The 26,881-nt window shown below is 53.8% G+C and overlaps 1 protein-coding gene and 1 pseudogene across 1 annotated transcript; both read right to left on the bottom strand.

Moving 5' to 3' along the window:
• Positions 1-15,808, bottom strand: LOC108410386 (immunoglobulin alpha Fc receptor). Its single transcript, XM_073226384.1, is given in 12 exon segments — positions 1-298; positions 649-926; positions 2,802-3,032; positions 3,034-3,095; positions 6,023-6,058; positions 7,831-7,885; positions 8,573-8,723; positions 9,687-9,818; positions 11,393-11,411; positions 11,751-11,807; positions 11,905-12,051; positions 15,787-15,808. Coding segments are annotated over 12 exon segments (1,488 nt in total).
• Positions 15,809-16,376: 568 nt separating this feature from the next.
• On the bottom strand, positions 16,377-23,862 carry LOC140847138 (leukocyte immunoglobulin-like receptor subfamily A member 6; annotated as a pseudogene).
• Positions 23,863-26,881: the final 3,019 nt, after the last annotated feature.

The raw sequence follows: 26,881 nt of genomic DNA, 5'->3' as shown, positions 1-26,881 counted from the left end.
TCACTGGTTTGAAGATGGGCCCACGCTTGGTAGCACCTCTCTCCCTTGCCTTCCACACGCGCTGGGGCACTCCGCAGGGGCCGACCCATTCCAGGTGTCTGCCTGGGGCGCTGAGGGCTTGGTCCAGAGCCCCATTCTCTGACATTCCCATCGACTCCAGCTCAGGCCAGGCCGGTCTCCCTTGTGGGAAGCCTGGCGGTGGAGCCAGTGTTCAGCCAGGATGGCCACGAGAGCCACAGGGACCAGCCCTGTCACACCCATGCGGGTCCCAGTCTCCATCGTGCAGTCTTGGTTCGTGATATGCAGAGATACAATCCAAAGAAGAGGAGCCATCAGTGGTCACGCTCCACTCCTTCCCCAGCCCAGAGCCCTGAACGGGGAGTCATCTCCCTGTGTGGGGTCCCATCTGACCCCCTCCTCAACAAGCTCCTGCGTTCTTGAGAACCACATGGAGGCCGCCTGCCTGGGTGCGAGGGTAAGGAACGGTGGCCCCTGGGGGAGTCTTGTGCACGGGGAAGGAGGTGGTTTGGGGGACGCTGTGCTTGCTTTTCCTGGCAGAGCACCTGTTTATGTTCTTGCCTGATACCAAGGCTGTGGGTGGCCTGGAGAACCCCAGGGAGGAGGACACAGGGACGGGCTGGGCTGCACCTATCTGTGACCACAAGCTCCGGGGCCTCGCTGGGGGCCAACCACATGTAAGGGCTGCCGCTGTACCAACCGTAGCAGCTGTAGTTCCCTGAGAAGCTGGGGTTCACAGGACCCACGATGAAGTTGCCGTGGTGTCCCCCATTTTGGTGCTGGGACAAGGCAGCTTCTCCATCCTTGGCCAGTGAAAATCTATCAAATGGGACGTGCGCTAAACCGCACTGGAGGGAAAGCCTCTCTCCAAGCCTTGCCACGCGGCCTGGATCAGCAGGGAGGAAGGGCTACCATATAAGCCTAAGAGAGGAGAGAGGGGGGCCCTTCAGCAGGCTCTCCCTCCTTCCCCCTCATCCCTGCCACGCACGCTGGGTCTGCACGGAGAAGGGGAAACGCAGACAGTCCCTGCTCCAGAGGGACGGGAGCTGTTAGCGTCCCATTGCACCAGCACAGGACGCACACTCTGCAAACAGCGCTGTGCAGACAAGCAGCCTGCGGGCAAGAAGAGATGCCATCTGCGGGAGATGGAGAGCTGGTCTCTAAAGCCGGGTGACACAGACAATTCTGTTCCCAAGTGTAATGTGCGGGATTTCCCCCACCCCATTGAGCAATTCTAAGACACCAGCGGGGCGTCCTAAAATTCAGCTCAATTCTGATACTGTCCACATGGAGATCATGTCAGATCCCATGCTGTGAGGGCTCCATCCTATAAGACCACCCCCGCTTCGGACACCAGCTGAAAGTCCAGGTGATGCCCTGGGCTTCTGATGGACAGGCTACAAATCAGAAGTTCCCATGACCCTCTCTGGGTGTAATTAACTTGCTAGAGCAGCTCACAGAACTCAGAGAAGCTGTTTACTAGATCACTGGCTTATTATAGAAAGACATAACTCAGGAACCGCAGGTAGAAGAGATGCTGGTAGCCAGGTGAGGGAGATGCACAGGGCCAGGGGAGAGAGGGCGAGGGGCTTCCATGCTCCCTGGGCCCACCACATTCCCCCAGTCTGCATGTGCTCACCACCCTGGAAGCTCTCTGAACCCTGTCTTTTTGGGTTTTTACAGAGGCTTCATGACAGAGGTGTGACTGATTAAATCATTGGCCATTGGTGATCGAGTCAACTTCCAGCCCCTCTCCCCTCGTGGGGGTGGGACCGAAAGTTCCAACCTCCAACCCTCCAGTCACCTGGCCTTCCCCTAGTGACCATCCCCATCTGTAGGTGCTGACCTAACACCAGCTCATTAGCCCAACAAAACACACCTTCAGTGCTCTAATCACAGGAAATTCCCATTCTTAGGAGCTCTGTGCCAGGAGACGAAGACCAAATATATACTTCTTGTTATAAATCACACTGTCACAAATGATATTTTGACAAAAAAAAGGGGGGGATGGCATCCAAGAGTTTGAGGAGCTATGTGAGGGGCTGAGAAAGGTGACATTGTGTAAAAAGAATGTCAGGAGACAGAAGCACCTGGAAATTCAGGGCCCTCCCTCAGAAACACAGGGTCCGGCCACCCTGAGGACAGAGCTTAACACTGAGGGCTGGACTTGTGCCAGGAACATAATTCCCACGCCGTGCAGTTTTCCTTCCATAGGGAAAAGCAAATTTCTGGAGGAGAAACCCAGCACACACTACCTCAGCCAGGTACTCAGGGCCAGCATCAGCACCCGTGTTCCTGGGTGCGTGATGTTCCCTTCACATGGAGCGGAGACGATGGCACTGAGCTCCTGTGGTCTTCCTCCCAGGATCCCAGAACCCCTGAGCCATCCTGAGGGAAGCATCGGGTGACTTCCAAGAGCCGGGCCCCCTGCAAGTACCTGACCAGGCCTCAAACTGCCCAGGTCATCAAGGCCAAGGACAGTCTGACGGGAGCCTAGAGACAGGACAACAACATGCCATGCGGGATGGGATCCTGGGACAGGTGAAGGACACTGGGTGAACCCTTAGAAATCCAAATAAACCGTGGACCTCAGCTCATAATAATGGGTCAATGCTGGTTCATTAGCAGCAAGGCAGGTACCGCAGTCCTGGCAGATGTCACCATCTTCCATGCAGCTGCATAGGCTCTTCTGAATTTTTCTGTGGATCTGAAACTGTTCTAAGAATAAAGTCTGTGAAGAGAAAAAAAAAGGACAATGCATGAGGGCTGGAGACCCCGGCTGCCTGCTCCTCTGTCCCCACCAGCTCCAGGGGGTCACTGCGCTCTGACCAGCTGTAGTGTTTCTCATACCGGCCCTGATAATGCCCCGCGGTGTCTGCGTCTGTGCAGTTAATGATACAGTCAGCCTTCTTCTGAAATTCCAGTTTCTTCTCCACCACCTTGTATGTGGAGTTTTCCAGGGTCCTAGGTGGCACAGGAAAGACTCGGGAGTCCCCCCAGCACAAGATTGTCACAAGACTCGTTTCCTGGAACCACAGAACCAGGAGCGGCAGACACAACAGGGACCGGAGAGTCCCCTGCAAGGAAACAGAGCTGGGACTTGGGTGGCCCCCCGGGGAGAAGCCGTGCTTTCCTTCTCAATGGGGGAACACATATAAATTATGGTGTGAAGGACCTGTAATTCCTTCCTTTTTAAAGTTGTTTTTTTTGGGTGTTTTCTAATTGTGGTAAAGTATATATAACATAAAATTTACCATTTTAACCAGTTTTTAGGCTGCTGCTCAGTGCTGCTAATTACATTCGCCATACTGGGCAACCATGACTTCTATTTTCAGACATTTTTCATGATTCTCAACAGAAACGCTAACCCATGAAGCAATGACTCTCAGCTCCGTCTCCCCTCAGCCACTGGCAGTTTGTAATATACCCTCTTTCTCTGGGAAGTGGCCTATTTGAGGTACTTATATCAGCGGAAGAATACGATGTTTGTCTTTCCGCGTCTGGCATATTTCACTTCACGTAACATCCTCAAGATTCATCCATGTTATAACACGTGCCAGCCTGTCTTTTCTTTTTACATGGAATAATACTACATTGCTGTGTCTACTGCATTTTAATTATCCCTTCCTATCAATGGATATTTGGGGGTCTCCACTTTTTGGCTAATGTGAATAATGCTGCTACAAACATCAGAGTACAAATGTGTGTTCAAGTCCCTGCTTTCCATTCCTTTGCTTTTTCACATGTTGGATTGTATAATGATTCTCTGTTTAGACTTTTGAGAAACTGAGTTCCTTCCTTTGCATTCATTTGGTTTTTGTGGTATAGTTCACATAGCACAAAATTTTAGAGTGTCCAATTCAGTGGCATGTAGTATATTCACAATGTTGTGTGACCGTCACCTCTCTCTAGTTCCATCTCATCACCCCTAAAGGAGTCTGCATGCCCGTGAAAGGGTCACCCCCCATTCTGCTCTCCCCACAGCCCCCAGCAACCACCAGTCCACCGTGTTTGCCACCAAGTTTGTTTGGTGTTTGGTCGCCATGGTAATCCTCACCAGCATGCAGTTCTGCTCTTCCCTCTAAAGGGAGAGGCTGAGACTTGGAGATACCATGCCAGTGGCCCAAGAGCACAAACTGAAGGGTTGTCAGATCTGGTTTGGCAACTAGGAGACTCACTCCAGATTCTGTGCTGTGCCCCCTGCCAGGTGGGCAGAGCATGCCATCCTAAAGCAGGTGGAGGAGGCAGCGGACAGGGGTCTGCTGCGTAGGGTGACCCGCTCTGTGAGACCAGGCCAGCAGGCTGGTGCCTGCAACCTGACCACTCCAGGGGCAGGACTGAGGACAGACAGGAGTCTGGAAAGGTTTGGGCATAGAAGGGGGTGCCGTTCAGCTTTTGGCCCCAGTCCATTTATGCTGAATGGCTTTGAGCAAGTGATTGTGCACTTGGGAAATTTCTGCTCTGAGGAGAAACTAGCAAATGGGGGTGGGGGTGGAGAGGGGCTCTTAAAGCCGGTTCCCTGTATGGAGGCGTGTCATCTATTCTAGACCTGATGGCGGTGCGCTCAACTGCGGCTCTCGGAAGGAGGACGAGGGGAGCTATCCGTCCCCGAGAGGGTTGTCATCAAGCAAGACACACCTGCTCTGGCAGTTGCGGAAGCTGCGGACCAGATTCCCCACAGCTTGCAGGACTGCCTTACAGTCAGTACCATTACCCACCAGTATGTCCATGCATTTGTGGCTCCAAAGTGCATGGAGGGATGCCTCCACTAACCCAGGCATACTGTTTATTCACTATTGTGACCTAGAGCTTCGGTTCTCAACATGGGGCAATTTTACCTCCAAGGGGACAGTTTGGCAATGTCTGGATACATCTTTGGTTGTTACAACTGGGGTGGGAGATAACATGGGTATCTTCTGGGTAAGGACCAGGGGCCCTACAGTGCACAGAACCGACCCCAAAACAAAGGATTATCTGGTCCCAAATGTAGGTAGTGCTGAGATTGAGAAACTCTGACCTAAAGAGACCTGGTGAATATCTTTAATGAGACGATGATGTGGTGAATGTCAGATAGTAATTTTAAAATGCACAAGTATATCACTGCAGATCATGATGTGCAGTCTGAAGTATAAAGACGTGGAATTTGGAGGCCTGGTAACAGATGTGAGGGTCCTGAGACACATAAGGATGAGGCCTGACTGCCCAGGCAAAGTTGGCAGGCAGGTTTGGGGGACCACGGGTGATAACAGAAGGACCTGAGTTAGTAAAACGGAGCAAGTGAGGGAGAAACTAAATCAAGGTCAGCATGGATGAAGAGCAAAGACGTGGAGGGACAGGGTAAAGTGCACCGGAGGAGACACAAGGCCAGGCGATGAGGGCTGGGGGAGCCTGGGGAAGTCAACAGGCCTATCTGAGGATAGAAGACTGAGGAGTTTTAAGGGGAGATAAACATTTATATTTCAAAGGCTACGGTCTTTAGAGGGAGCTGGTAGAGATGAGATGTGGAGGCACAGGGGGTCACACCCATTAGGAAGCCAAGCCAGTAGCTGGGTGGCACACACCTGGTCCTGGTAGCAGCTGGTGCTTGGCGCTGGGGTGGTGCACAGGAAAACACCGGCTGCAGAGTCGGGCTGCCCCAAGGCGACATCCCTTTAAATGAAGTCAAGTGGATAGTCCGGAGAGAACTAGGCTATGAAAACACGTAGACTCAAAACAGGAAAGGGTCTTTGGCAATGCCAGCGAGCTCCTGACGTCCTTATCCTTCCCCTTGCGAACACTCAGTGAGACACATGGCTTGAGGGGCAGAGACTGACGGGGGCAGAGATCCGCGTGGGTCTGAGCACGCTGTCTGAGGGGTCGACAGAGGCAGGCCGGGGGTGGGGGGGCACAGCTCGGCCAACTGGAAGGCGGCTCCAATGGGGACTTGTCCGTCCCCTCGGTGGACGGTCCCTCCAACCTTCCCACCCCAGGGCACAGGCAGCTGGGGAGACCCGGCGGCACTTACCTCCCTGTGCCCCAACCTCCTGGCTCAGACAGAGCACTGGAAGAGAGGGTCTCAGGGTAGATCGGCCCTTTGGCTTCCTGTCTCTGTTGCAAATCATTTTTTCTTCTACAGTGAACATAGCTGTGGAGACTCATTGTTTGGCTTTATCTTCTAGATCCCATCAAGCTCTCATTTGTGGGAACTCCGGAGCCGCCAGGGATCCATAGATAGCTTGACATGGGCTGGGCGAGGCCCTCGGGGCCCAGCTGATGACCTGAGAGCTGAGCCGCCTCGAGGTTCCCTGGGCTCGCGCGGCCAAAGGCCGTCTCTCCACTTAGGAGGCCAGAATGTCCTTGGCAGCCCCCAAAAGCACGGAGTCCTCAAGCTAAGAGGGACACCGACTATGTGGGGGTTCCCCCTTCTTCCCGTCTAGCCCGCCTGCATGTCGGACTCACCAGGACAGAGGATGGTGACAGCTCTGGAGGCCATAGCCCCACATGGCCTCGGCCCAGCCCACCTCCCGCTGGTGCACATCCGCAGGGTGAGACGCGGCAGGGAGACCCACGGGAAGTATGAGGTCAGAGAATTTCCTCATCTACTGGTGCCCGAGAAACGGTTCCTTCCCGGAGAGGTTAGTTGTGGAGAGCTCCCGGGTGGGTGAGGGGAGCCAGGCCTTCCTGCTCCAGTTTCACAGGACAAGTGGCTGTTTCCTCAGCCAGAGTCTAACGGGGCTCCAATCCTTCTTCGGACCAGATCCCACATTCAGATGGAAGGGCCTGGGGCAGAATATAAAACGGTCTCATACACACAGAGATTCTTCTTCATGGGACCATCAGTCAGAAACCCCATGACCGCGCCTGTTATGGACCCACGCATCCTCCCTCTGGCCTCCGGGACTCCGGACACCCACCTGGGCCTGAGCAGGTGCTCAGTATATTCTCCCACTGGGGATTTTCTCAGTGCTGGTGGCACAGGGATTTCTCAGGAGCTACTTGTCACCTCTAAAGAAAGAACCTCCTGTGTCTATGTCTATATATCTAAACACCCACATCTCTCTATCTCTCTATATCCATCATCTCTCTATATCTATCATCTACCTATCATGTATCTATCATCTATCTATCTATCTATCTATCTATCTATCTATCTATCTATCTATCTATCCATCATCTATCTATCATCTATCTATCTATCTATCTATCTATCTATCTATCTATCTATCTATCCATCATCTATCTATCATCTATCTATCTATCTATCTATCTATCTATCCATCATCTATCTATCATCTATCTATCTATCTATCTATCTATCTATCTATCTATCTATCTATCTATCATCTATCTATATCTATCATCATCTATCTATCATCATTTATCTATCATCATTTATCTGTCTATCTTACCCACTTACCTCAGAGATGCAGAAAGAGACTGGGCAGCGAGGGCCTTTACTCTCTTGCAGTTTTCAAGGCAATTTTCCCCAAATCAGAGCATGCGTGGGCAGCAGGTGGTGTTCTGGAGTTGTGAATATTCAGTAAAATACATGGCTTTTCTCAGGGGGAGCACAGCACATCTTTCAGAAAATAAAATTGAAACTTAGAGTTTTGAGAAATGATGAGAGATGCTCAGGAGATTCCAATATGTGAAATACTTTTATTTTATATAAAAGGAAATGGAAGTGTGGCCGTGTGTGTGTGTGTGTGTGTGTGTGTGTGTGTGTGTGTGTGTTCCTCCTCACAAAGGGTGGGGAGAAACTCTCACATGCAAAGATATGACTAAATTTCAAACATAATGTTGAAAGAAAGAATCAGTCTCAAAAGTTCATACTGTGTGGTTGCGTGTAGACGGAGGTCAGTAACAGCAAGGCAGGGGGATGACCGATCTGCCATGTTGGCGGTGACACAGGAAGGGAAGCCAGAACCTACCTTTCCATGTCCAACAGGACTTTTCAAGTCCTGACTTGGGAAGAGTTGAGGGGTCCTTCCAGAGCATTTAGAATAGTCTACGTTTTGGTACGGGTGTTGGTTGCAAAGAAGTGAATATGTAAAAGTTTGTCTAACTATACACAAAGATATTCTGAACCAACATTAAAGAAAGAAACAATGATTATCTGATTATAGATGTATGAGTGATTTTTATCTATCTCTGTTTTCGAAATTTTCTACAAAGAATGACTCTGTAACATTTCACTATGTTGATAGTGACCGCAAGGGAGGGGGTGAGGATTTGATAATACGGGCGAATGTTGAACCCATGGTGTTGTGAATGTGAAACCATCATAAGATTGTATATCAATGATATGTTAATTTAAAAAAAAGAATGAATGTCTTTTCTGTAAGGAGAAGAAGTCGTCGAAATTATTAAGGTATCTCTGATGTCCTGGTGTAAGTTTCATATTGCAGCCCATGAGAGCAGGTGGCTGTTTAGCCCATCTGATGAACAAAATTATTTACCAGAGGGTTAGTCCGGATGCCCGTTACTTCATGCCGCTTATCCTGTCTTAACCCAGCGGGTGAGGCCACTGGTCCTGGCCCGGGCAAGGGGACACTCGCCTTGTCCTCCCACTTACCTGCACCGTAGCATCAGCCTCCCCAAATTCGTCTGGTCTGCCACCTGCCGTAGGTGGAAGAGACGCCTCCACCGCCAGATGCGCCCCATAATCTGTGATCAGGTCATACTGCACGTCAGGGAGGAAGGAGGCCTGCTCGAGACGGCTGGCTCTAAAATGGGGAGGTTATTGTAAGTGATCTGGGGGGCCCCAGCGCGATCCCCCGAGAAGGAGGCAGTCAGGGGAGAGGACCAGGCAGGAGGTGTGGGGAGGGGCGTCAGCGCGGCTCTGCGCGAGGGAGGCCTGGCCGGTCATCAGCCCCGAAGGGGGAGGCAGGAGGCCTCGGGCAGGGAAGGCGGGCAGCTCTGGAGGCTGGGGTACGGGACATGCGCTGTCCCGGGGCCCACGAAGGAGGTGCCGCCTGCTGCTGTCTGATTTTAGCCCAGTGAGACCGGCTTCTGACTTCTGACCTCCAGAACTGAACGATGACTTGAAAAGAAACTGCTGCTTTGCTCCACTAAGCTTGTGGAGACCTGTTACAGCGGAGGAAGGAAAGAAATGCACATGGCGTTCCCACTGCGTGCAGCACCCTGGAGCGGCTGCATCAGTGCGGGGTCCTTCCTCCGTGGGGGCGAGAGACCGAGTCCCAGCTCGCTGCGTGTGTGGGCACATGGACCCCCTCTAAGCACGGGCCTCCCCCCCCAGCCACGCCCTCCTCTCCCCCTCAAGTCCCCAGGAGGCTAATCTCCAGGCAGGCCCGGGGGCGGAGCACGAGTGAAGCATCCCTGAGGGGTCAGGGAGACTCCCATCGGCTGCCCCGGAGGGGGTCTCTGCTGCAGGAAGTTAGAGATGAAGCCTCCTCAGGGGCCCCGCATCCACCCAGGCCCCTCCTGCCCTCGCAGAGCCCGGGCATCAGAGAGGGAAGGGGACAGGCCCGAGGTCACAGAGCAGGAAGGTGGCTGGGCAGACCCTGGAACCCAAGGCCCCCCTCTCCCGGGCGCCCACAGCCAGCAAAGGGGTCCTCAGTCACCCTTTGGAGCTGTGGTGCTTGGCTCCGTGGGTGGAAGGGGACCAGCTGAAGGAGAGTGGGGAGAAACGGGGCTCCACCTCCCACCCCCTGGGGCTCCCTCATCACCTGCGCTGCCTCCTGGGGGTCCGGTCCCCCATCCCAGAGTCCAGGGGGACTCGACACTCCCTCTGGGATGTCCATGCGGACAGGGCCTCTGACCCTTGCGTAGGCTGCCCCTGTGCTGCCGGGGCAATCGCCCTGTGGGCGAGGGGTCAGCAAGGGCCCCCAGGAAGCAGACAGTGGTGACGACCCACACGGCCTCTCATCCCCCGAACTGAGCGGGGCCTGCCCTCCTCCGGGGTCCGCCTGGACCCCCTCCTCGTCCGCCTGGACGTGCAGACGCCAGTGTGGCCTCACGTGGGAGGGGAGGGGGGGTCTTGGGGGGGTCTCCTCACTGCTTTCCCCCTCCCTTCACGGGGGGCTTCCTTCTCCCCAGAATTCCTGTGCAGGACGCCCCTCAGATACGGCCTGAACAGTGCAGATCTCCAACCGTGGGGCGGGTTGAGGCTTCCTCACCCGGGACAGGAAGGTGCAGCCGGTCACTCTGGGCGGACCATGCGTGGGGAGACACTGTCCCCTATCCTTCACCTATCAGGGGGTGCGCTCCTGTGGGCTGGGTCGCAGGGCCCGGGGGAGGCAGCTGGGAGCCCCCTGCGACTCCACCCTGCAGCCAGCTGGTCGGTTCTCTGCGGGTCACCCCAGGGCCCCCGGGGGGCTGGGGAACGCGGGTTCTCGCATTTTCCCAGCAGGAAAGCCGGCTGCCTGGGTGGGGAGGGCTTCTCTCTGCAGAGCCTGCAGCTGGCGGGGAACCGGCCCTCCGCTCCCGGCCTGGCACCCTTCTCTCCTGGCCCCTCCTCCCTCTGTCTCTGACCTCGCCTCCCTTTTATTTCTCTTCCTATTTGTATTTTTTATTCTCTTTGCCTCTCCTCCGGTTGGTTTGGTTTGATCTGTCATTTTCTTTGACCCCAACCCTCTCATTTTGTGCTGTCCCCATCTTTCTGCATTGCCTGTCATCTGACGCCGTCACCTACCCATCACCTGTCAGCTCTCAGCTATCATCTCTCTCTCTCTCATCTGTGTATCTATCTATCTAATCTTCTATCATCTCCATCTCTGTGACTTTCTCTGCCTCTCTTGGGAATCTCTGTCAACCACCACCCCCTCCCCAGTGCCCTCTTTCTCTGTCTTTGTGGCCCTCACTCAGGGGTCTGCTTTCCCCCTCCCATCTTTCTCTCCACCTCTGTATCCTCTTCTCTTTCTCTCCACCGTTGTCTTTCTTGTTCCCTGTCTCTGAGCCAGTGTCTCTCTCCCATCCCTCTGGCTCATTCTGTGTGTGTGCATGCGAGTGTGTGTGGCTCATTCTGTGTGTGTGCACGCGAGTGTGTGTGGCTCATTCTGTGTGTGTGCACGCGAGTGTGTGTGGCTCATTCTGTGTGTGTGCAGGCATGTGTTTCTGTGTCTGCTTTTCATGGACTGATTTCTCTCTGTTGCATCTCTCTGCGGGCTTTGGACCTCAGGAATCCTATAACTTCTGGAGGGACCTGAGACACAATTTTGGGGGACCCATAAAACATGCCCACATACAGGGGCTGGTGCTTGGCTCCTCCACCCAGGACCATGGTAGCCTGGGACACATCCTGGCTCAACCACGTGGAAGGAAGTCATGCCAGAATAAAAACCAAGCGTCTGTAGCACCACATGGCGTGAGGACACCGGGCCCACGGGATCAGCCTGGGAAGGGCCAGCCTGACCCTGAAACTTAGGTCAGGTACCTGGTGTCTTTGGGCCGTCCTGGTGGAGAAGAGAGTGTGGAGCTAAGTGGAAACCAAGCTTCTAAATGGCCCCAGGTCTCTGAACAGAGTGGAGAGGCGCCCTCCCCCTGACATGTGTGCATCTGCCTGCATCTCTCCCTTCGCCCTTATGCCTACTCTGCCCCCCTGCCTTCGCCTCTGTGCTGTCCTTCATGTGGTCCTGGATGGTCCCCACCCGGCTGTCTCTCTGGATGTAGCCCTCACCCACTCTGTCGTCATAAGAACCTCACATTCATCCCCGTCACCTGCTGGGGCTCCCGAGACCTAGGACATGCCATCTGTACCCCGCAGAGAATGGGGGGAGTGTGGACACTCTCACCTGTGATCACGATGTCCAGGGGGCCCCTGGGGGCCGACCACACATCGGGGGGCGTGGCTGAGAGAGCCGAAGCCTCTGTAGGTCCCCAGAAGGGCAGTTGCCACAGAGCCCGTGGAGAGGCTGGCATGGGAGCCCCCGGCACGGAGCTGCCCACCAAGGCCAGGGGCCCCGGACGCTCCATCTGTGTGAAGGATGAAGCTTTCGTACACAGTCTCTGAGCAACACTGCAGGGTCATCACGTACTCTTCCAGGTTGATCAGGGGACCCGGCTGGGCCAAGAGGGAAGGTTTTCTGTAGAAATCTAAGAACATACATGGCATCAGTTTAGGGAAGTCATCCCTCCTCACCACATTCCAGGGGACCCAAAATGGGAGACTCCCGCATCGGTCTCCTCTTCTCTGTGTCTCTGTGTCCCCCTCTGTCTTCTCCCTCCTTTCCTCTGTTTCGCTGCCTCTGGTGGTGCCCAGCTCCATTCCCACGGTGCTCATCTGAGGCATGTTTGCTCTCAACCTGTTTCCCACAGAGCCCTTCCTGAGTTCTCCAGTGGGGTCAGGAGAGAGGCCACCACATGCTGCGGTCAGCCCCGTGTGCACTGGGGCCTCCCTGGCCGCCTTCCCCCAGGCCCTGCGACCCACCCGCTATGGCCCTTTCAACCGCTCTTCCAGCAGGACAGCAGGAGCGGCGGGCCCCCCGGAAATGCTGGCGAGCTTGAGTGGTCGCCATATCTAAGTGCCCTGTTGCTCCTGCCACCAATTGCTTCTTGCACCACAGCTGACACCAGATCCTCCCACACCCACTCTCTGAGCACCACAGTCTCCAGGTGCCCTTAGAGCCTGGCTCAGCCAAGGGGAGAGTGGCTGAGGAGGGTCTCTGGACCAGATTTCCCTGGACCTCCCCTTTCTTTTTCACAAGGGATTCACCTGCAAGGCTCCCTGTGGTAGACCCACCACTCATATTTGGGGTGGATGGTAACCCAAGGTTGGGAGAAGGGGCTCAGCCACTTGTGCACAGATCCTCTGGACCAGTAAGAACCCTGGAAAAAAGACTCATGACGGATGATCCGTCGCCATCCAAGACACGGCCTCCCGCTCCAGCCCTTCCTTGTCCCGTGAGCCTCACCAGCCAGGCCTGCGCTCGGCTGAGGATGAACTCGGCCATCAGAGCCCACCTTGCTCCCACGGGCAGGGCTCCCTGCTGGGGGAGGCCCAGACTTCCAGGCCAGCACTTCCGCCCTAGCACCCCCTTCCCTTCCTTCCCTTCCAGAACTCACCAAGACTCCTTGCCAGGCACTCAGTCGCAGGCAGCAAGGTGCAGCTTCTGCTGAGCAGTGACCCAGACAAGTTGCCTTTATATTTCAGATGTTTTTTCATTGGTCCATAGAACTGCAACTGATTTCTGTATGTTGATTTTGTATCCTGCAACTTTACTGAATTCATCAATTAGTTCTAGAGTTCTTTTTGCTGTAGTCTTTAGGATTTTCTATATATAATATCATGTCATCTGCAAACAGAAACAGTTTTACATCTTTCTTTCTGATTTGGATGCCTTTTATTTCTTTTTTTGCTCTCTGATTTCTCTGGCTAGGATTTCCAGTACTATGTTGAATAAAAGTGAGAGTGGGCATCTTTGCTTTGTTCCTGATCTTAGAGGAAAAGCTTTTGACCTTTAACCATTGGACATGATGTTAGCTGTGGGCTTGTCATATAGGGCCTTTATTGTGTTGGGGTATGTTCTTCTACACCCAGTTTGTCGAGCATTTTTTCATGAAAGGGAATTGCATTTTGTCAATGCTTTTGGCATCTGTTGAGATGATCATAATTTTTATCTTCCATTTTATTAACATAGTATATCATTTTAATCAATTTGCCTATGTTGAACCCCAGGAGTAAATCCCACTTGATCGTGGTGTATGACCCTTTGAATGTTTCAATAAGTTTGTTTTACTAATATTTTGTTCAGAATTTTTGCATCCATATGTGGACAGTGGTCTGTAATTTTATTTTCTCGTAGTGTCCTTATCTGGCATTCATGTCAGGGACGGGCCTCATAAAATTAGGGATTTTGTAGTTTGGGATTATTTCCTCTTCAATTATTTGGAAGAGTTTGAGGATAGAGGTGAGAGGACTGGTGTTAGTTCTTTAAACATTTAGTAGAATTCTCCACTGAAACCATCCATTCTTGGGTTTCTGTATACTGGGAAGTTTTTTATTCTGATTCAATTTCTTTACTCATATTGGTCTGTTCAGATTTTCTATTTCTTCTTGACCCTCAGTCTTGATAGGTTGCATGTTTCTAATAATTTATCCACATCTTCTCGGTTGTCCTGTTTCTTCATGTGTAAGTGTTTACGGTAGTTTTTCATGATCCTGTGGGTTTCAGTGGTATCACTTATAAAGTATCCTCTCTCATTTCTGATTTTATTTATTTGAGTCCTCTCATTTATTTCTGAGAAGGCAATTTCCCAGATAAAGGTCTGTCAGTTTTGTTTATCTTCCTTTGCTAGCTTGGGGAAGGAAGCCTTTTTCCAGTGGGTGAAAGTGACCCTGGGTCTAGTAGTGCAGGATTTATATTTTGTTTGGGGGTGATGTCACCAAATTCGGGGGTGGTGGTGGTGATGTCTCTTTGGCTCACCCACTTGGGTGCATGGCATTAACGACTGTGTGGCCCTTAATTGGGTGAGGCGGTGGTGGTCTGTGGGGGTTGTGAGGGCTCTTGGGGTCTTAAGCAGTGCCCCCGGGTCCTGTAGCTCAGGCCTGGAGCGGGCAGCAGCGGCATCTGGAGCTGGGGGTGCACATTCCTAATGCTGCCCTGTCTCAGCGGAGGCCAGAGACAGGAGTTGGGTCCCAGCTGGAGAGGCTGACCCTTAGTGTGGGCACAGTGCAGGGGGTGCCAGGGAGTCTTGGCTGGCGTCCTGCACTCACACGGCTACAGAAGCCTGATGTGGCTGCTAGCATGGCTCCCGGTCACCAGCAGGGGCAGGGAGAGACTCAGAAAGCTGGTGTCAGTGAATGCGAGCACCTGGGCAAAAGCTGGCAAGACCTGCAGAGGCTGTGGCAGCTGTACTGGGCCTTGTGTTCACTGGTGGCAAAATCTGCTGAGAGCATGTATGCCAGCAGGAGCTTCTGCTTTTCTTCCTCGTTCCCATGGGGCTCAACACATCTCCGCTTTGCCGGTTTGGGCTGGGTGACGTCTTGGGGTCCGCGCACAGGGCCCCTCCTCTTCCTTCCCCGGTGAGATGAGCTCTTTCTAGCTGTGAAGTTCCTTCTTGGCGGTTCAGTGCTCGCTCAGGGGATGGGATGACGCTGCCAAGGGATGTTGTTTTCCATCTCTTCTTGTGCAGCAATTCTCAGATTTTTTCGTTCCACAGTTGCTAAAACTTCCTAAGTGGACGATAAGGTCTCCCAGAGTTGTTTTGTTCATGATAGCAGTTCACTTGTTGATGTTTTCTGGGGTGTGGGGACTCGCCCGAGGACCAGGTCTGGGCAGGTGCCCCAGCAGGCCACACCCCTCCCCTCCGGAAATACAGGTGGGGCCCCCGGGGACCCAGGCGGGCCCAGCCTGCTTGTCCGGTTCTGCGCCTGTGAGGAGAACAGAGAGAACCAGACGGACAGATCCACGGCCTGGCAGACGAGGGCCTCTGACACAGGAAAGGGGAGCTGATTCTCTCTTACCAGGGTTCTTGTGAATGGGTCCCAGTGCACATGCACACATTTCCTTTACAGTATATACTTATGATCAGTGCCAGGTGTCTCTTACTTTACTGGGTAAGTCAGTCTTCTTTCTAATTGATTGATGTAATTAGCACTCCTACAGAGAGCCTATTGGAATTCTGTGTGTCCACTATTCTCTCCCATGACTGACATTCACGGAAACTGTGCCACACCACTGAGTAGGGATGATCCCCACACATCAAATGCAAGGAAACTCCAGCACAGGCTGGGGCTCTCAGAGTGCAAAAAGAGGGGTCCCCCTCTGGCTTTCCTGGTTTGTGAAAGTCAATTCTGTGCATCACTTCCCGACTGCACCAGGGCCTCACATTGGTCCTTAAACTTGGCCATGACGGGAGCATATACACCAGAGAAATGGACAAATGCCGTGAGTCGGCGTTTTTAACAGCAGGTCAGTCCAGCTCTCCCTCCAGATGCTGCACAGCGGCATCTGATGACAAGTGGAAGGCTTGTGGGGCCCAGAGAGGGTGTTAGGGCATCACTTTGGATTTATCTTTATCAGGCTTGATTGTTGTTCTCTTTGTTGTGACAATTTATTAAAGGAGATTGCCTGCTCTGCAGTCGAGAGATGGAGATTCCTTAGTGTCCTTCAAGGTATGTATTAACTAGAAATAAATAAAAATTTATTACACAAACACGTACCAGAGTAGATGTGTCTGGCGATGGCGACCCAATCAGCATGCAGGGAATAAGCAGATTTCACAGAAATGGGGAGAGACAGGAGCCAGTCAAGACCCTCAGCTGTGGTCGGGAGGGAACATTCTGCAGCTTAATGGCAGAAGAGTACAGGCCTCGTCCCTGCACGTGAACACCGCCTCCTCCACCTCACGGTGGCCTGCACACGGCTCACACAGCATGTGTCCCAGACACTTCTCCAGAAGCTCCGGGGCACCCAAGGTCACTTCCCAGGCTCTGTCCCCGGGATCCTTGGCTTGTTCTCCTGCGTGGGCCTCCTGGCTGCACCTTGGCGGTTTGCAGGGCTGTGTCGAGCCTGGAACAGCAGCACCCCGAGGACCACCAGGACCACACCAGCCACGCCCATCCGGACGAGATTCCCCACCGTGTAATCCTGGGGGTGGGAGGCTGGGAATTGTTGGCAAAGAGGTCACAGAGGTCAGCACCGACTGAAATCACCCCAGGATCCTGGATGTATACCCTGGATACCCACAGTCCCCTGACAGGATAGGACCCTCGGCCCGGCCCCATGGCTGAGAATTGCTCCTGTTCAGCGCTCTTGAGGGCCGACTGGTTCTGTGATGGGCTGATGGGGTCAGCTGCCACTGAGAACAGTAAAAAGCAGGGCTAGATGAGGAGTTGAGGAGCCTGGGCTCTGTGGCCTTCTGACCCCCCCGTTTCTCAAGAGATGCCCATCAAGCTGCCTGAGCAGCCCTCCCTCTGCTGCAGGAGGACCCCCTCTGCTCTCATTGGGTCCTTTCAGCCTCCCTGTCTTTTCAATTCATGCTTTGCTTCTGACTCCATTTGGAGCAGATGTGGCCCCGAGAGCTCAGGCCTCAGGGGAAAAACAGTCTCGATACAGAAATAACTGAGCTCTTGCCCTGTTTATTCTTGGGTTGGGCACCATGTGAGCTCTTTCGTCTGGATGTGAGAACTTCCCTTCACTCAGCGGCTGGGGACCCAGATCCTAGGCTGAGGGGCTGGTCTCGGAGTCGCCTGAATGCAGGAGCACAGAGGGTTAGGCTCTGCCCCAGGTCCCCCCACTGCACCCCCACCCCATTTCCTCCCTCTCAGGGCTGCATTTTAATCACGACCTGGAGTTTCCCATCTACTTATTTTGTCATTAAATCATACATCACAGAGTCAGGCCTACTCGCAGGGGACACACAGAGACAAAGATACATTTTCTGAAGGGTGATATTAATTCAGAGGGGCATGTAAAGTGAATTTCTGCTTTGTGAGTGTGGTCCTGTGTGCATCTACCAAGGCAGGCCTGTTGTGAGCAGTGCCACAGACACAGTCACACTTGAGATGACATTTAAGGTGATTCCTGAATCAGACACAATGCCCGAGAGGGTCGCATGAAGACCCAGACAAGGCACATTGCAGGCTACAGGAAGAGCGGGTCCCCAGACGGGTCTAAGCATGTTCTTGGGGAAGGAATGAAGTCGTGTCTGCGGGGTGGAGGGAGCGTCCAGAGGAGAGGCGGGCGCTGGGGGCTGTGCGCGTGGGGCACGTGAGTCAGGCGGGGGGCGCAGGCCAGAGGAGGGAGCCCACCCTCCTCCTCCTCCGCCACACCTCTTTCTCGCTCCACGAAACTTTGGAAACTGCTGCACATATTCAAGGAGAGAAGACTAATCGCTTGTCTTATATCTTAAAAGACTATCTACCTTTCCCATATATAATGTCCAGAAAGAGGAGGGCGCAGTTCTTGTCTTCAAATCGTTAAGGAACAGAGAAAATCAGTGCTGTTGTAAAACTGGGGGGGGAGGGGCACAAAAAAATAGGGAATTCTTCAAATCCACTGAACCCTTTTGACATAAAAAAAATGTTAGAAATCAGTCTTCCTACAGATCTCCACATGAAGCACTGAAATAGGCTTATACTTTTCAGAAACTATGAATGAGAGACAGACATGACCCTGTAGGGTTAGCATCCTAGTATCTGATACCAAAAGACTTTTAAATATATCTCACCATGATTATACATCAGAGAAAATGTAATTGTTCAGGAGGCATATAATTGTCTGGAAAAGAAATTCACAATTTAGTTTTCCAAAAAGTTTTTTCCCTAAGGAAACCCTGCTGAAACAGAGAAATGAAGAGAAATGGGTAAGTCCATAGTGCTGTTGCAGAAAACAGACTGTTCAGTGTGTTTGCCACAGGGTGACTGGGGCTGACCACGGGGTGTTTCCTTGAAATGACACTGTCCCAGTCAGCATTTTACACGGTCGTCACCATCAAGAGGTGTTGATGTCGGTGGATTTGGTGCACGATGATGAGTGAGACTGCAGTTTCCTTGGGGTTGGTGTGAGTGTTATCAGTAAAGTAGTGATCAGTTGGAAAGTGATTGACTTCCGAGGGTTCTGGGCAGATGGCAGAATAGGAGGACACTGTGACAGCCCCCTCCCAGCACAGACGCAGGCGGCAACCACACATCATGAAACTCATTCAGAAAACGACCTGAGGTCCCGCAGAGAGGACCTTCCCCAGATGCCACGGAGGAGGCCACACTGACAGTGTAAAAGGGGCAGAGCTGCTTGGGCTCCAAGCCCAGCCCAGCCCAGTAGCTGGAGGGAGCGAGGCACAGAGGGGAAGAGGGATAAAGCCCAGGAAATGCTTTGCCTGGCCCTTGAGAGCGGCCCTGGGAAGATGAGCTCCTACAACATCAGGCTTCAGCCCGCGGGCTTCGCTGCACCCCAGCCTTCCCCTGTGCAGGCACCTCTACAAGCGACTCCCACCCCAGCACACCCGGGGACCAGCCCCACCCTGACAGAGCCCCCAGAGCTTCCCCAGCCCTGAGTAGGTGGCCCCACTCACCAGCACACCTGTAGGAGATCCAACCAGGCCTCCCGGGCACCTGGCCAGGAGGAAGCCCTCCTCAAAGTGCAGCTGCAGTAGTCGGGCCGCCAGTGCTGCCAGCCGGGCAGAGAGGCAGGCTCCCCCACAGCCCACTCGCAGAGTCAGGGCTCAGACACACAGGAGGGTGGAACGAGCCTGGCAGAGGACGCCCCTGGGGCATCCGGTCCTCATGGCAGGGATATTGCCCTTCAGGGCAACACAGGACGGCTATCACATCAGACCACTGCTTTGAGGACCAGGGAACACAGCCCACCTCCCTGATACATGGAAACAAATGCAGAGAGCCAGACAGCGTGAGGAGGCAGAGGAACATGGGCCAAGTGAAAGGAGAAGAAAATGCTAGAAGAATTGCTAAATAAGGTGGAGATAAGCAATCTACCTGATAATGAGCTCAAAGTGCTGGTCACAAAGGTGGGGAGAGGGGTGGATGAGCTCAGAAAAGATTTCAGGGAAGGGATAGAAATGTAAAAGTGAGCCGCTCAGAGCTCAAGAATACAACTGAAATGAGAAGCACAGAGGAGGGACCCCGCAGCAGGTCCAAAGGTGCAGAAGAACGGGGCAGTGATCTGGGAGACGGGACAGTGGGAGGCACCCAGACAGAAGAGCAAGTGGACAGGAGAATTCAAAAACCTCAGGGGCACGTAAAGAACACCCATGGGACCACAGCAAGGACACTGACGCTGGCATTATGGGCGTCCCAGAAGGGGAAGAGGAGAGAAAGGGCAGAGGACGTATTTGATGAAGTTATAGCTGAAACTCCCCCCCCCCCCCCGGGGAAAGAAACAGGCATCCAGGTCCTGGAGGCACAGAGAGCCCCGAACAAGATGAAGCCAAGGATCCACACCAGGACACAAGAAAACTAAAAAGGCAAAGATTAAGGATTAAAAAGCACCTTCAAAGCACCAGTAGGAGAGGAGACAGTTCCGGGCCAGGGGAGCCCCATAAGGCTGTCAGCTGATTATCAGCAGACTCCGCAGGCCAGGGCGGAGGGGCCTGACACACTCACAGAGCTGCAAGGACAAAACCGACAGCCAGGAATCCCCTGCCCGGAAGGTCATCGTTCAGATTGGAAGGTGAGAGAGAGTCTCCCAGACGGGCAACGGTTAGAGGCGTTCACCACCGCTACACCGGCCTTACAGAGATGTTAAATGGACTGCTTTATGGGGGGAGGCCATAAGCAGACCTAGGAAAATTATAAAAGGGAAAAATATCACTGGTGGGAAGAGCACAGAAGGTCACAGATCCATCAGTTACCAGCTAGGATGAAGTTCTAAGGAAAAAGCAGTAAAATCACTTCCATACAGTAGGCAAGGGATATACAAAATAAAAGGATGTAAGTCATGGCATCATATAGATAAAGAGCAGGATGACTAATAATAATAGGGTAGTGCTTGCAGAACGTGTTCAAATGTAATGAACCTCAACCTGATATATACTATGCTGTGTATGATACATAAAACATGTAAGTTGCAATATACGACACACTGTAAATGGCATGCCACCCCACAATCCACGCACACAGGGCAAACCCTATCCAGATTGCAACGGCATTGAACACGGAGCTGGGGCGCATAGTCCCCACCGTGCGGCATTGAACACGGAGCTGGGGCGCATAGTCCCCACCGTGCGGCATTGAACACGGAGCTGGGGCGCATAGTCCCCACCGTGCGGCATTGAACACGGAGCTGGGGCGCATAGTCCCCACCGTGCGTGCAGCCACAGAGCACCCGGGGGCACAGCAATCCTGAGGAGGAGGAGCAGAGCTGGAGGGACCGCGCTCCCTGTCGCAAACTCTACAAAAGGCCTGTGATAATCAAAACACTGTGTGGGGGACTGACCCCAAGTATGTAGAATCAAAGCAGAAGACTAATAAGCAAATAAATAAAAAACCCTAAACAGACTTAGACGTACAGAGAACGATCGGGGGGTGGCCAGAGGGAAGGAGGGTGTGGGGACGGGCGAAATACGTGCAGGGGACAAAGAGGGAGAACCTTCCAGTCCTAAAATATGTAAGTCACGGGGATGAAAGGTACAGGACAGGGAACACAGTCGGTAATCCGGGAATCATTGCGTGTGGTGACGGTGGCAAGTGAGCGTTTATAATGCACACGAATGTCAAATCCCCACACCGTAAACCTGTAACTACTATAATATCACGTTAGCCAGTCTTCAAGTTTTCTTAAATGGAAAAAGCCCAACTGATTTCTTATGAAGGTAAAATGCAAATAAATTTTATAACAAATAAAAATGTAAAATAAATAAAGTGAGGTAAATGAAAATAAAATTAAGTAAAAACCATAAAGAAATCACACAAGTGGCTAAGTTACCTGGAGAGCAAGCTCCACCCTCCTCGGTCTCAGGGGAGCCCTGAGCTGGGAGCCCCAGGGCCGCAGAGGGAGCCCTGCAGGGAGGGACCCACAGCTGCTTCTCTGTAGGATGGTGTCAGGTCGGGCTGCCCACCCAGGGCCTCCCCTTCTGATCTGGACACTAAGGGGTGAGCAGGGCCCCCTGCTTCCCACTATGTCTGCTCACGACCTCCTGGGTCACCCCCACCTCCCTCCACCTGACACACCCCATCTGTGCTGACACTGTGGGATGGGGGCCCAGGGGGATGCCTCTCTTCCATCCCTCCTGGGCTAGGCCTCCTCTGAGGATCCCCTGCACCCCTCATTCATTCCTGTCCCAGGCCTTCCTGAAGATGGGGACCAGAGGTGACAGAGCTCAGACAGGACAGATCAGGGGCCCCTCACCTGAGCCCCGGAGCTTCAGGGGGTCACTGGGCTGTGACAGCAGGTAGGGGGCGCTGCTGTTTGAGCTGTAGCACCTCTAGGTGCCCCCATGGGCTGAGGTCACAGGGCTCATGGGGAATTGGGCCTGGCTCTGCTGTGCCCAGTTCTTTGATCTGAGACGCAGGCAGGGCTGGGCTGCCCCCTCCTTGGACAGAAGGAAAGTGTCCCCTGGGCTCCACGACTGGTACAGCAGGGTCACCTTATCCCCTGAGGCCACTGAGAGGGAGGGTCTGTCCGGGAGCTGTCCTAGGGAGAGGACGGTGGGTGAAGAGTGCCGCCGCCCTGTTCTGATGGAGCCACCAGCCTCTCTGCCTCTCTCCCTCCCTGGGGTCTCCACACCCCCAAACTGGACATCACCACCAGGGACCCTGGCAGGGCCTGTGCAGAGTCTGGGCCCCTGACTGGCCCACCGGCTCCTCACCTGCCACCAGGACATCCAGGGGGTCTCTGGGGGCCGACCACTTGGAGGAGAGGCTATGTCCCCCATAGCACCTGTACCGTCCCCTGTGTGAGGGTCTCACAGGGCCCAGGGGGATGTGGGCCTGGGGCTGCCACACAAGGCTCTGGGGGAGGCCTCGTCCCCCATCCTGGGTCAGAGCGAACCTGTCATGGCCGACGCCAGAGTGACACGGGAGGGTCAGGTTCTGCCCAGGGGTCATGACAGGGCCCTGCTGGCTCAGGAGGGAGGGCTTCCCGGACACACCTGGGGAAAGACCAGCGGGCATGGCAGGGGCTGCTCCCCAAGCCCCCTCCTGTCCCGACCCGGGTCTCACTGTCCCTCACCTCCTGTGTCTCTGGCCCAGGAGCCCCAGGCTCCCCTCATCCCACCCCCTGCTCTGGGCTCTCCTGGGAGCAGAGCCCCCTAACCTGTCTGGTGCCTCCAAACCCAGAGGGGGCAGGGCTGGTCCTCACCTGACACCAGGAGCTCCAGGGAGTCACTGGGCTCCGACCACACCTGGAGACTGCGCCTCAAATAGCCATAGCAGCTGAATGTCCACCCGTGGCTGGGGGTCACGGGGCCCACGGGGAACAGGGCCTGGTGCTGCCCACCAGGGAGTCGCTGTGCATCCAGGGTCCTGGAGGGCTTGTGTTCTCCATCCTCAGTCAGAATGTACCCACTGAATCCCTGCCGTGAGTGACACTGAAGGGTGACGTTCCCTCCTGAGGTCATGACAGGGCTGAGCAGGGCTGAGAGGCTGGGTTTGCTGTAGGCTCCTAGGAGAGGGGAGGCGGCCATGATAAATAGGGCTCACGTCCCCACATACTCCCAGGACTGGGCTGGGAGAGGGGACACCTGAGAGCAGACCCCCTTCCTGAGGGCAGAGACTGGGGCTGGGGCCCTGAGTGGGTCTCACCTGTCACCACCAGCTCCAGGGGGTCACTGCACTCTGACCAGCCAGGGGGGCTGTCATAGGAACAGCGATACGTCCCTGTGAGCTGCCTTGTCATGGTTTGGATGGAGAACGTGGCCTTGTCCCTCGGCTCCAGTGGGCTCTGTGTGTCCCAGGTTACTGAGCTTCCCTCTTTCTCCAGATGGTACCACTGGGCTCTCAGGGTGCCCTGATACCAGATGGTTATGGGGCTCCCCTGGGGGACCGCAGAGCCTGGCTCAGCCCAGATGGTGGGTTTGGGGAGGGTCCCTGGAAGGAAACCAGAGGCTGGGTCCCAAGCACTCCCACCCTGGGTCCCCAGATCAGCCCCAAACCTCCCAGACGCCCCACCGCTCAGCCCAGACCTGCAGGTCTCCATCCCCAGCTGCCCAGTGGGGGGCCCTCGTCCCCATGAGGAGGAGGGGGCTGGGCCCCTGGGGACAGACTCACTGGCCTGCGCAGGTCCTCGGGCCCACACTCAGCCCTGGGAGAGAGTCCGGTGAGGTCCCTGCCCTGGAGCCTGAGCAGAGACCCCCTCCCCGTGAGGCTGCTGAGCCCCGGGGACGGGGTCCCCCAGCCCTGGGAGTGCTTTCCCGACAGACCAGGCCGGGCTGGGGGGCGGGTCCCTCCCTGACCAGGGCGCCCCAGCGCTCACCGAGGCAGAGCAGGGCCGTGAGGGTGGGCGTCATGGCAGCTGCTCCCTGTTGCCACGGTGCCCGGGGAACAGGCCGACCACAGGGCGTGGCACTGGGGGGAGGGCTCTGTGTCCGCAGCCCGCAGGAAGGGGAACAGCCTCCCGGAGCCCTGCCCTGGGTCCCTGCGGAGCAGCCAGGCAGCCCCCGGTTTCCCGGACACGCCCCTTCAGGGAAGGGGGACCAGCCACGTCCCTCCTCCCAGAGCCTCCCCGGGGTTCTCCCTCACCCCAGCCCGCCCACCAGTACATCCCGCGGGGCCTCGCCCGGGACGGGACGGGGTCCCCCAGCCCTGGGGGTACTTCAGGGGCCAAGCCGTCCAGCTGCCCTCAGAGCCCAGGGCAGCAGACCCGCGTCTGACGGGTCACTGCGCCTGCAGGCCCGGGCAGCCCTAGGGGCTTCCCTAGTTGCTGAGCACAGCATCCCCCCCACCTCCCTGAGACGGGCCCCTGGGTCCTTCCTGCCTCCTCACGGCCCTTGCTCCTGGGGCAGGGCTCTGCCCCCCACAGGGTCCCGCCTCAGCTTCAGGGGCCAGTGCGTGGTTAGGGGCTGGTCGGGACAGCGCTGATTGCTGGGTAAGTGTTCCTCGCCGCCCACTGCCCGTGTGCCCGTGAGCGTCACCACCTGTCTCTGAGCCTCAGGCTCCTCCTGGGCCACGTGATGTCCCGACCCCGCTGCCGGGGTGGCTGCGGGTCAGTGGTGCCCAGGGACTGTCAGTCATTGTGAACCTGCAGGCCTGGTGATGCGTGTGGGGTCTGCGGCCGGAGAGGTCGTGGTGTCGGCCCCACAGTGCAGGTGGGAGATGGGTGTCCCCACCCCAAAGCCCCCCGTGCTCCTAAACTGAGAAGTTCTCTATAGTATTTCTGAAATATGTAGCCAGTTATGCAGAAAAAGAGAAATGAAAGTTGCCCAAATTGGGATGAACTACAACAAAAATATTGTTGATATGGCCTCTGGTGCCGGGTGCAGCCCGGGGTCATCAGAGGGGAGGTGTCCTTCTGGGGACAGGAGACGGGGCTCATTTCCTCAGGAGGGAGGCTCCGGGCTCCGGGTGAGTAGAGGGGATGTCCCCCCACCCAGGTTTGGGACTGGCGCTGGCACCCCTCTGCCCCTACCCCCGCCCCAGCACTGACCCCGCCCCCGTGTGTGGGGGGAAACAGGGTCTGTTCAGGGGAGTCTGACAGGATCCCGCGTCCCTGGGTGAGTGTGAGGTCCCCTTGGGGCCGTCCCTGCGGGCACAGCCCTAGTCAGATGCTACGTGGGGAGAGTGGGCGCCAAGGGCCGGTGCAGCTGCCACCACCCGCGCCTGCGCCCTGCCCCTCGGGGCGCCGCGGAGAAGCTCCTGCAGGGCAGGGTGGGGGGGAGTGTCCGCCTAGGTGGGCACGGAGGGGTGACCCCGATAATGGGGATTCGTGCTGCGGAAGAGGGTCTGCAGCCCCGTGCGCGGGCTCTGCATATGAGGACAGAGGCCCCGAGGGCGTATGCGACTCACTGTAATTGACACATGTTTAAGTATCTGAAAAGGAAGGAGAGACTTGCGTTCTCAGAACAACATCAGGGTTTATATTACAGAAGAGTACAGAATTTTATAAATGAATTAGAAAAATATCTTAGAAATGTAGTACTTCCATTTAACACATTCAAAATAATCTTTCCATCAAGGAGAAGACATAGCTTCTTCTTCATCAAGATCATAGTATCAGATTTAAATACTGTGTTGAGGGTGTCCTATAAATGCAACACAGAGAGTCTGAAATTAGAAAATTAAGGTCCATGTGCAACAGAGAGAGAGAGGCCAACGGATAGTGTGAGAGCTGGAAGGACAGCATGAGATGCCGCGCAGGAACAGCCCGGGGCCGTCATTTCCCACATTTCCAGGAGGCTGGGCATTTCCCACAGATGCAGAAACACACGTACGTGCCACTGTGCGTAAGTACGAGCAGGAAATCTGAGCCCTGATATTTCGTGGCAAAGTGAAGGTTGATATATTATATAAAATGACCAAATGGAAAGTAAGAGAAGAAATGTTTCCATCCACACTGAGCCAACACTTAAGTAAAATGGTAATAATTCAAAATTTTCATACATTACCAAACAATGAAAGATTAATTGACCTACTCAATGGTTAGATGAAAGCATGCCCCCAGAGAAAATAAATTTTTACCAGCAATAACCTGTCATGCAAAACAGAATCATTAACATGAATTTTAAATCAAGGGAGGATGTGTTTTTATTACTTAAGACAATAAACTGATAAGTATATAAATATTTAACCTCATTGAATATAAGGCAAAAGTGTTAAAATTTTTTAATCTTTTAAAATAATATGTTCACTGCAAACGTAAAGCACTCCTAAACCTAAGTTCTCTAATCACACATTCTTGAAATACATAAAGCATGTGTTAATACATAATTGGCGATTCCACCAAATGTTTTAAGTTAAGAAGGTGAAAAGAATGTCTAAAAATGTAAGTGGCACATTTTAATGCATAATCTGATGTGTATAAATATTATAAAGCTTTGCATTATTTATATTATATATAATGCCTAAAATGATTTGTGAAAAATATTGTATAAAAATAAGTAAATAACACATAATGTTATGTGCATGGTAATAAAGAGAGAACAATCATATTTAAGGCCCATGTTGTCCCTAAAATGTTAAGCATTTATTAGACAAAATGTACTCCAATTCTTTTCATACACATACACGTATACTGTCAGGGTAGACATCATATTCCCTGAGTAATCTGCAATTTTATTTGCAATCAGCAATAGGAAGGTGTTATTTCAAAATCCAATGTTTCATGAAATAAGTAAAATACTAAAACATGGAATATTTGTTCAAATTTATGAAATAGTAAGACAAAAGGATTTTGAAATTACATCACATGAAACACAGAGAATGTGATAATCAGAGAAACAGGCTCACAGCCATGTCAACAGGATGGCAGAATGAGTTGCTCCCATCAGGCCCTATGGCACTGATACTGACAACCCCCACTAAGGCAGGTGA

This window comes from Manis javanica, chromosome 17, assembly GCF_040802235.1.
Source record: "Manis javanica isolate MJ-LG chromosome 17, MJ_LKY, whole genome shotgun sequence".
Classification (NCBI taxonomy): domain Eukaryota; kingdom Metazoa; phylum Chordata; class Mammalia; order Pholidota; family Manidae; genus Manis; species Manis javanica.
The sequence above is the reverse complement of the archived record's forward strand: the minus strand, read 5'-3'. Positions and strand labels throughout refer to the sequence as shown.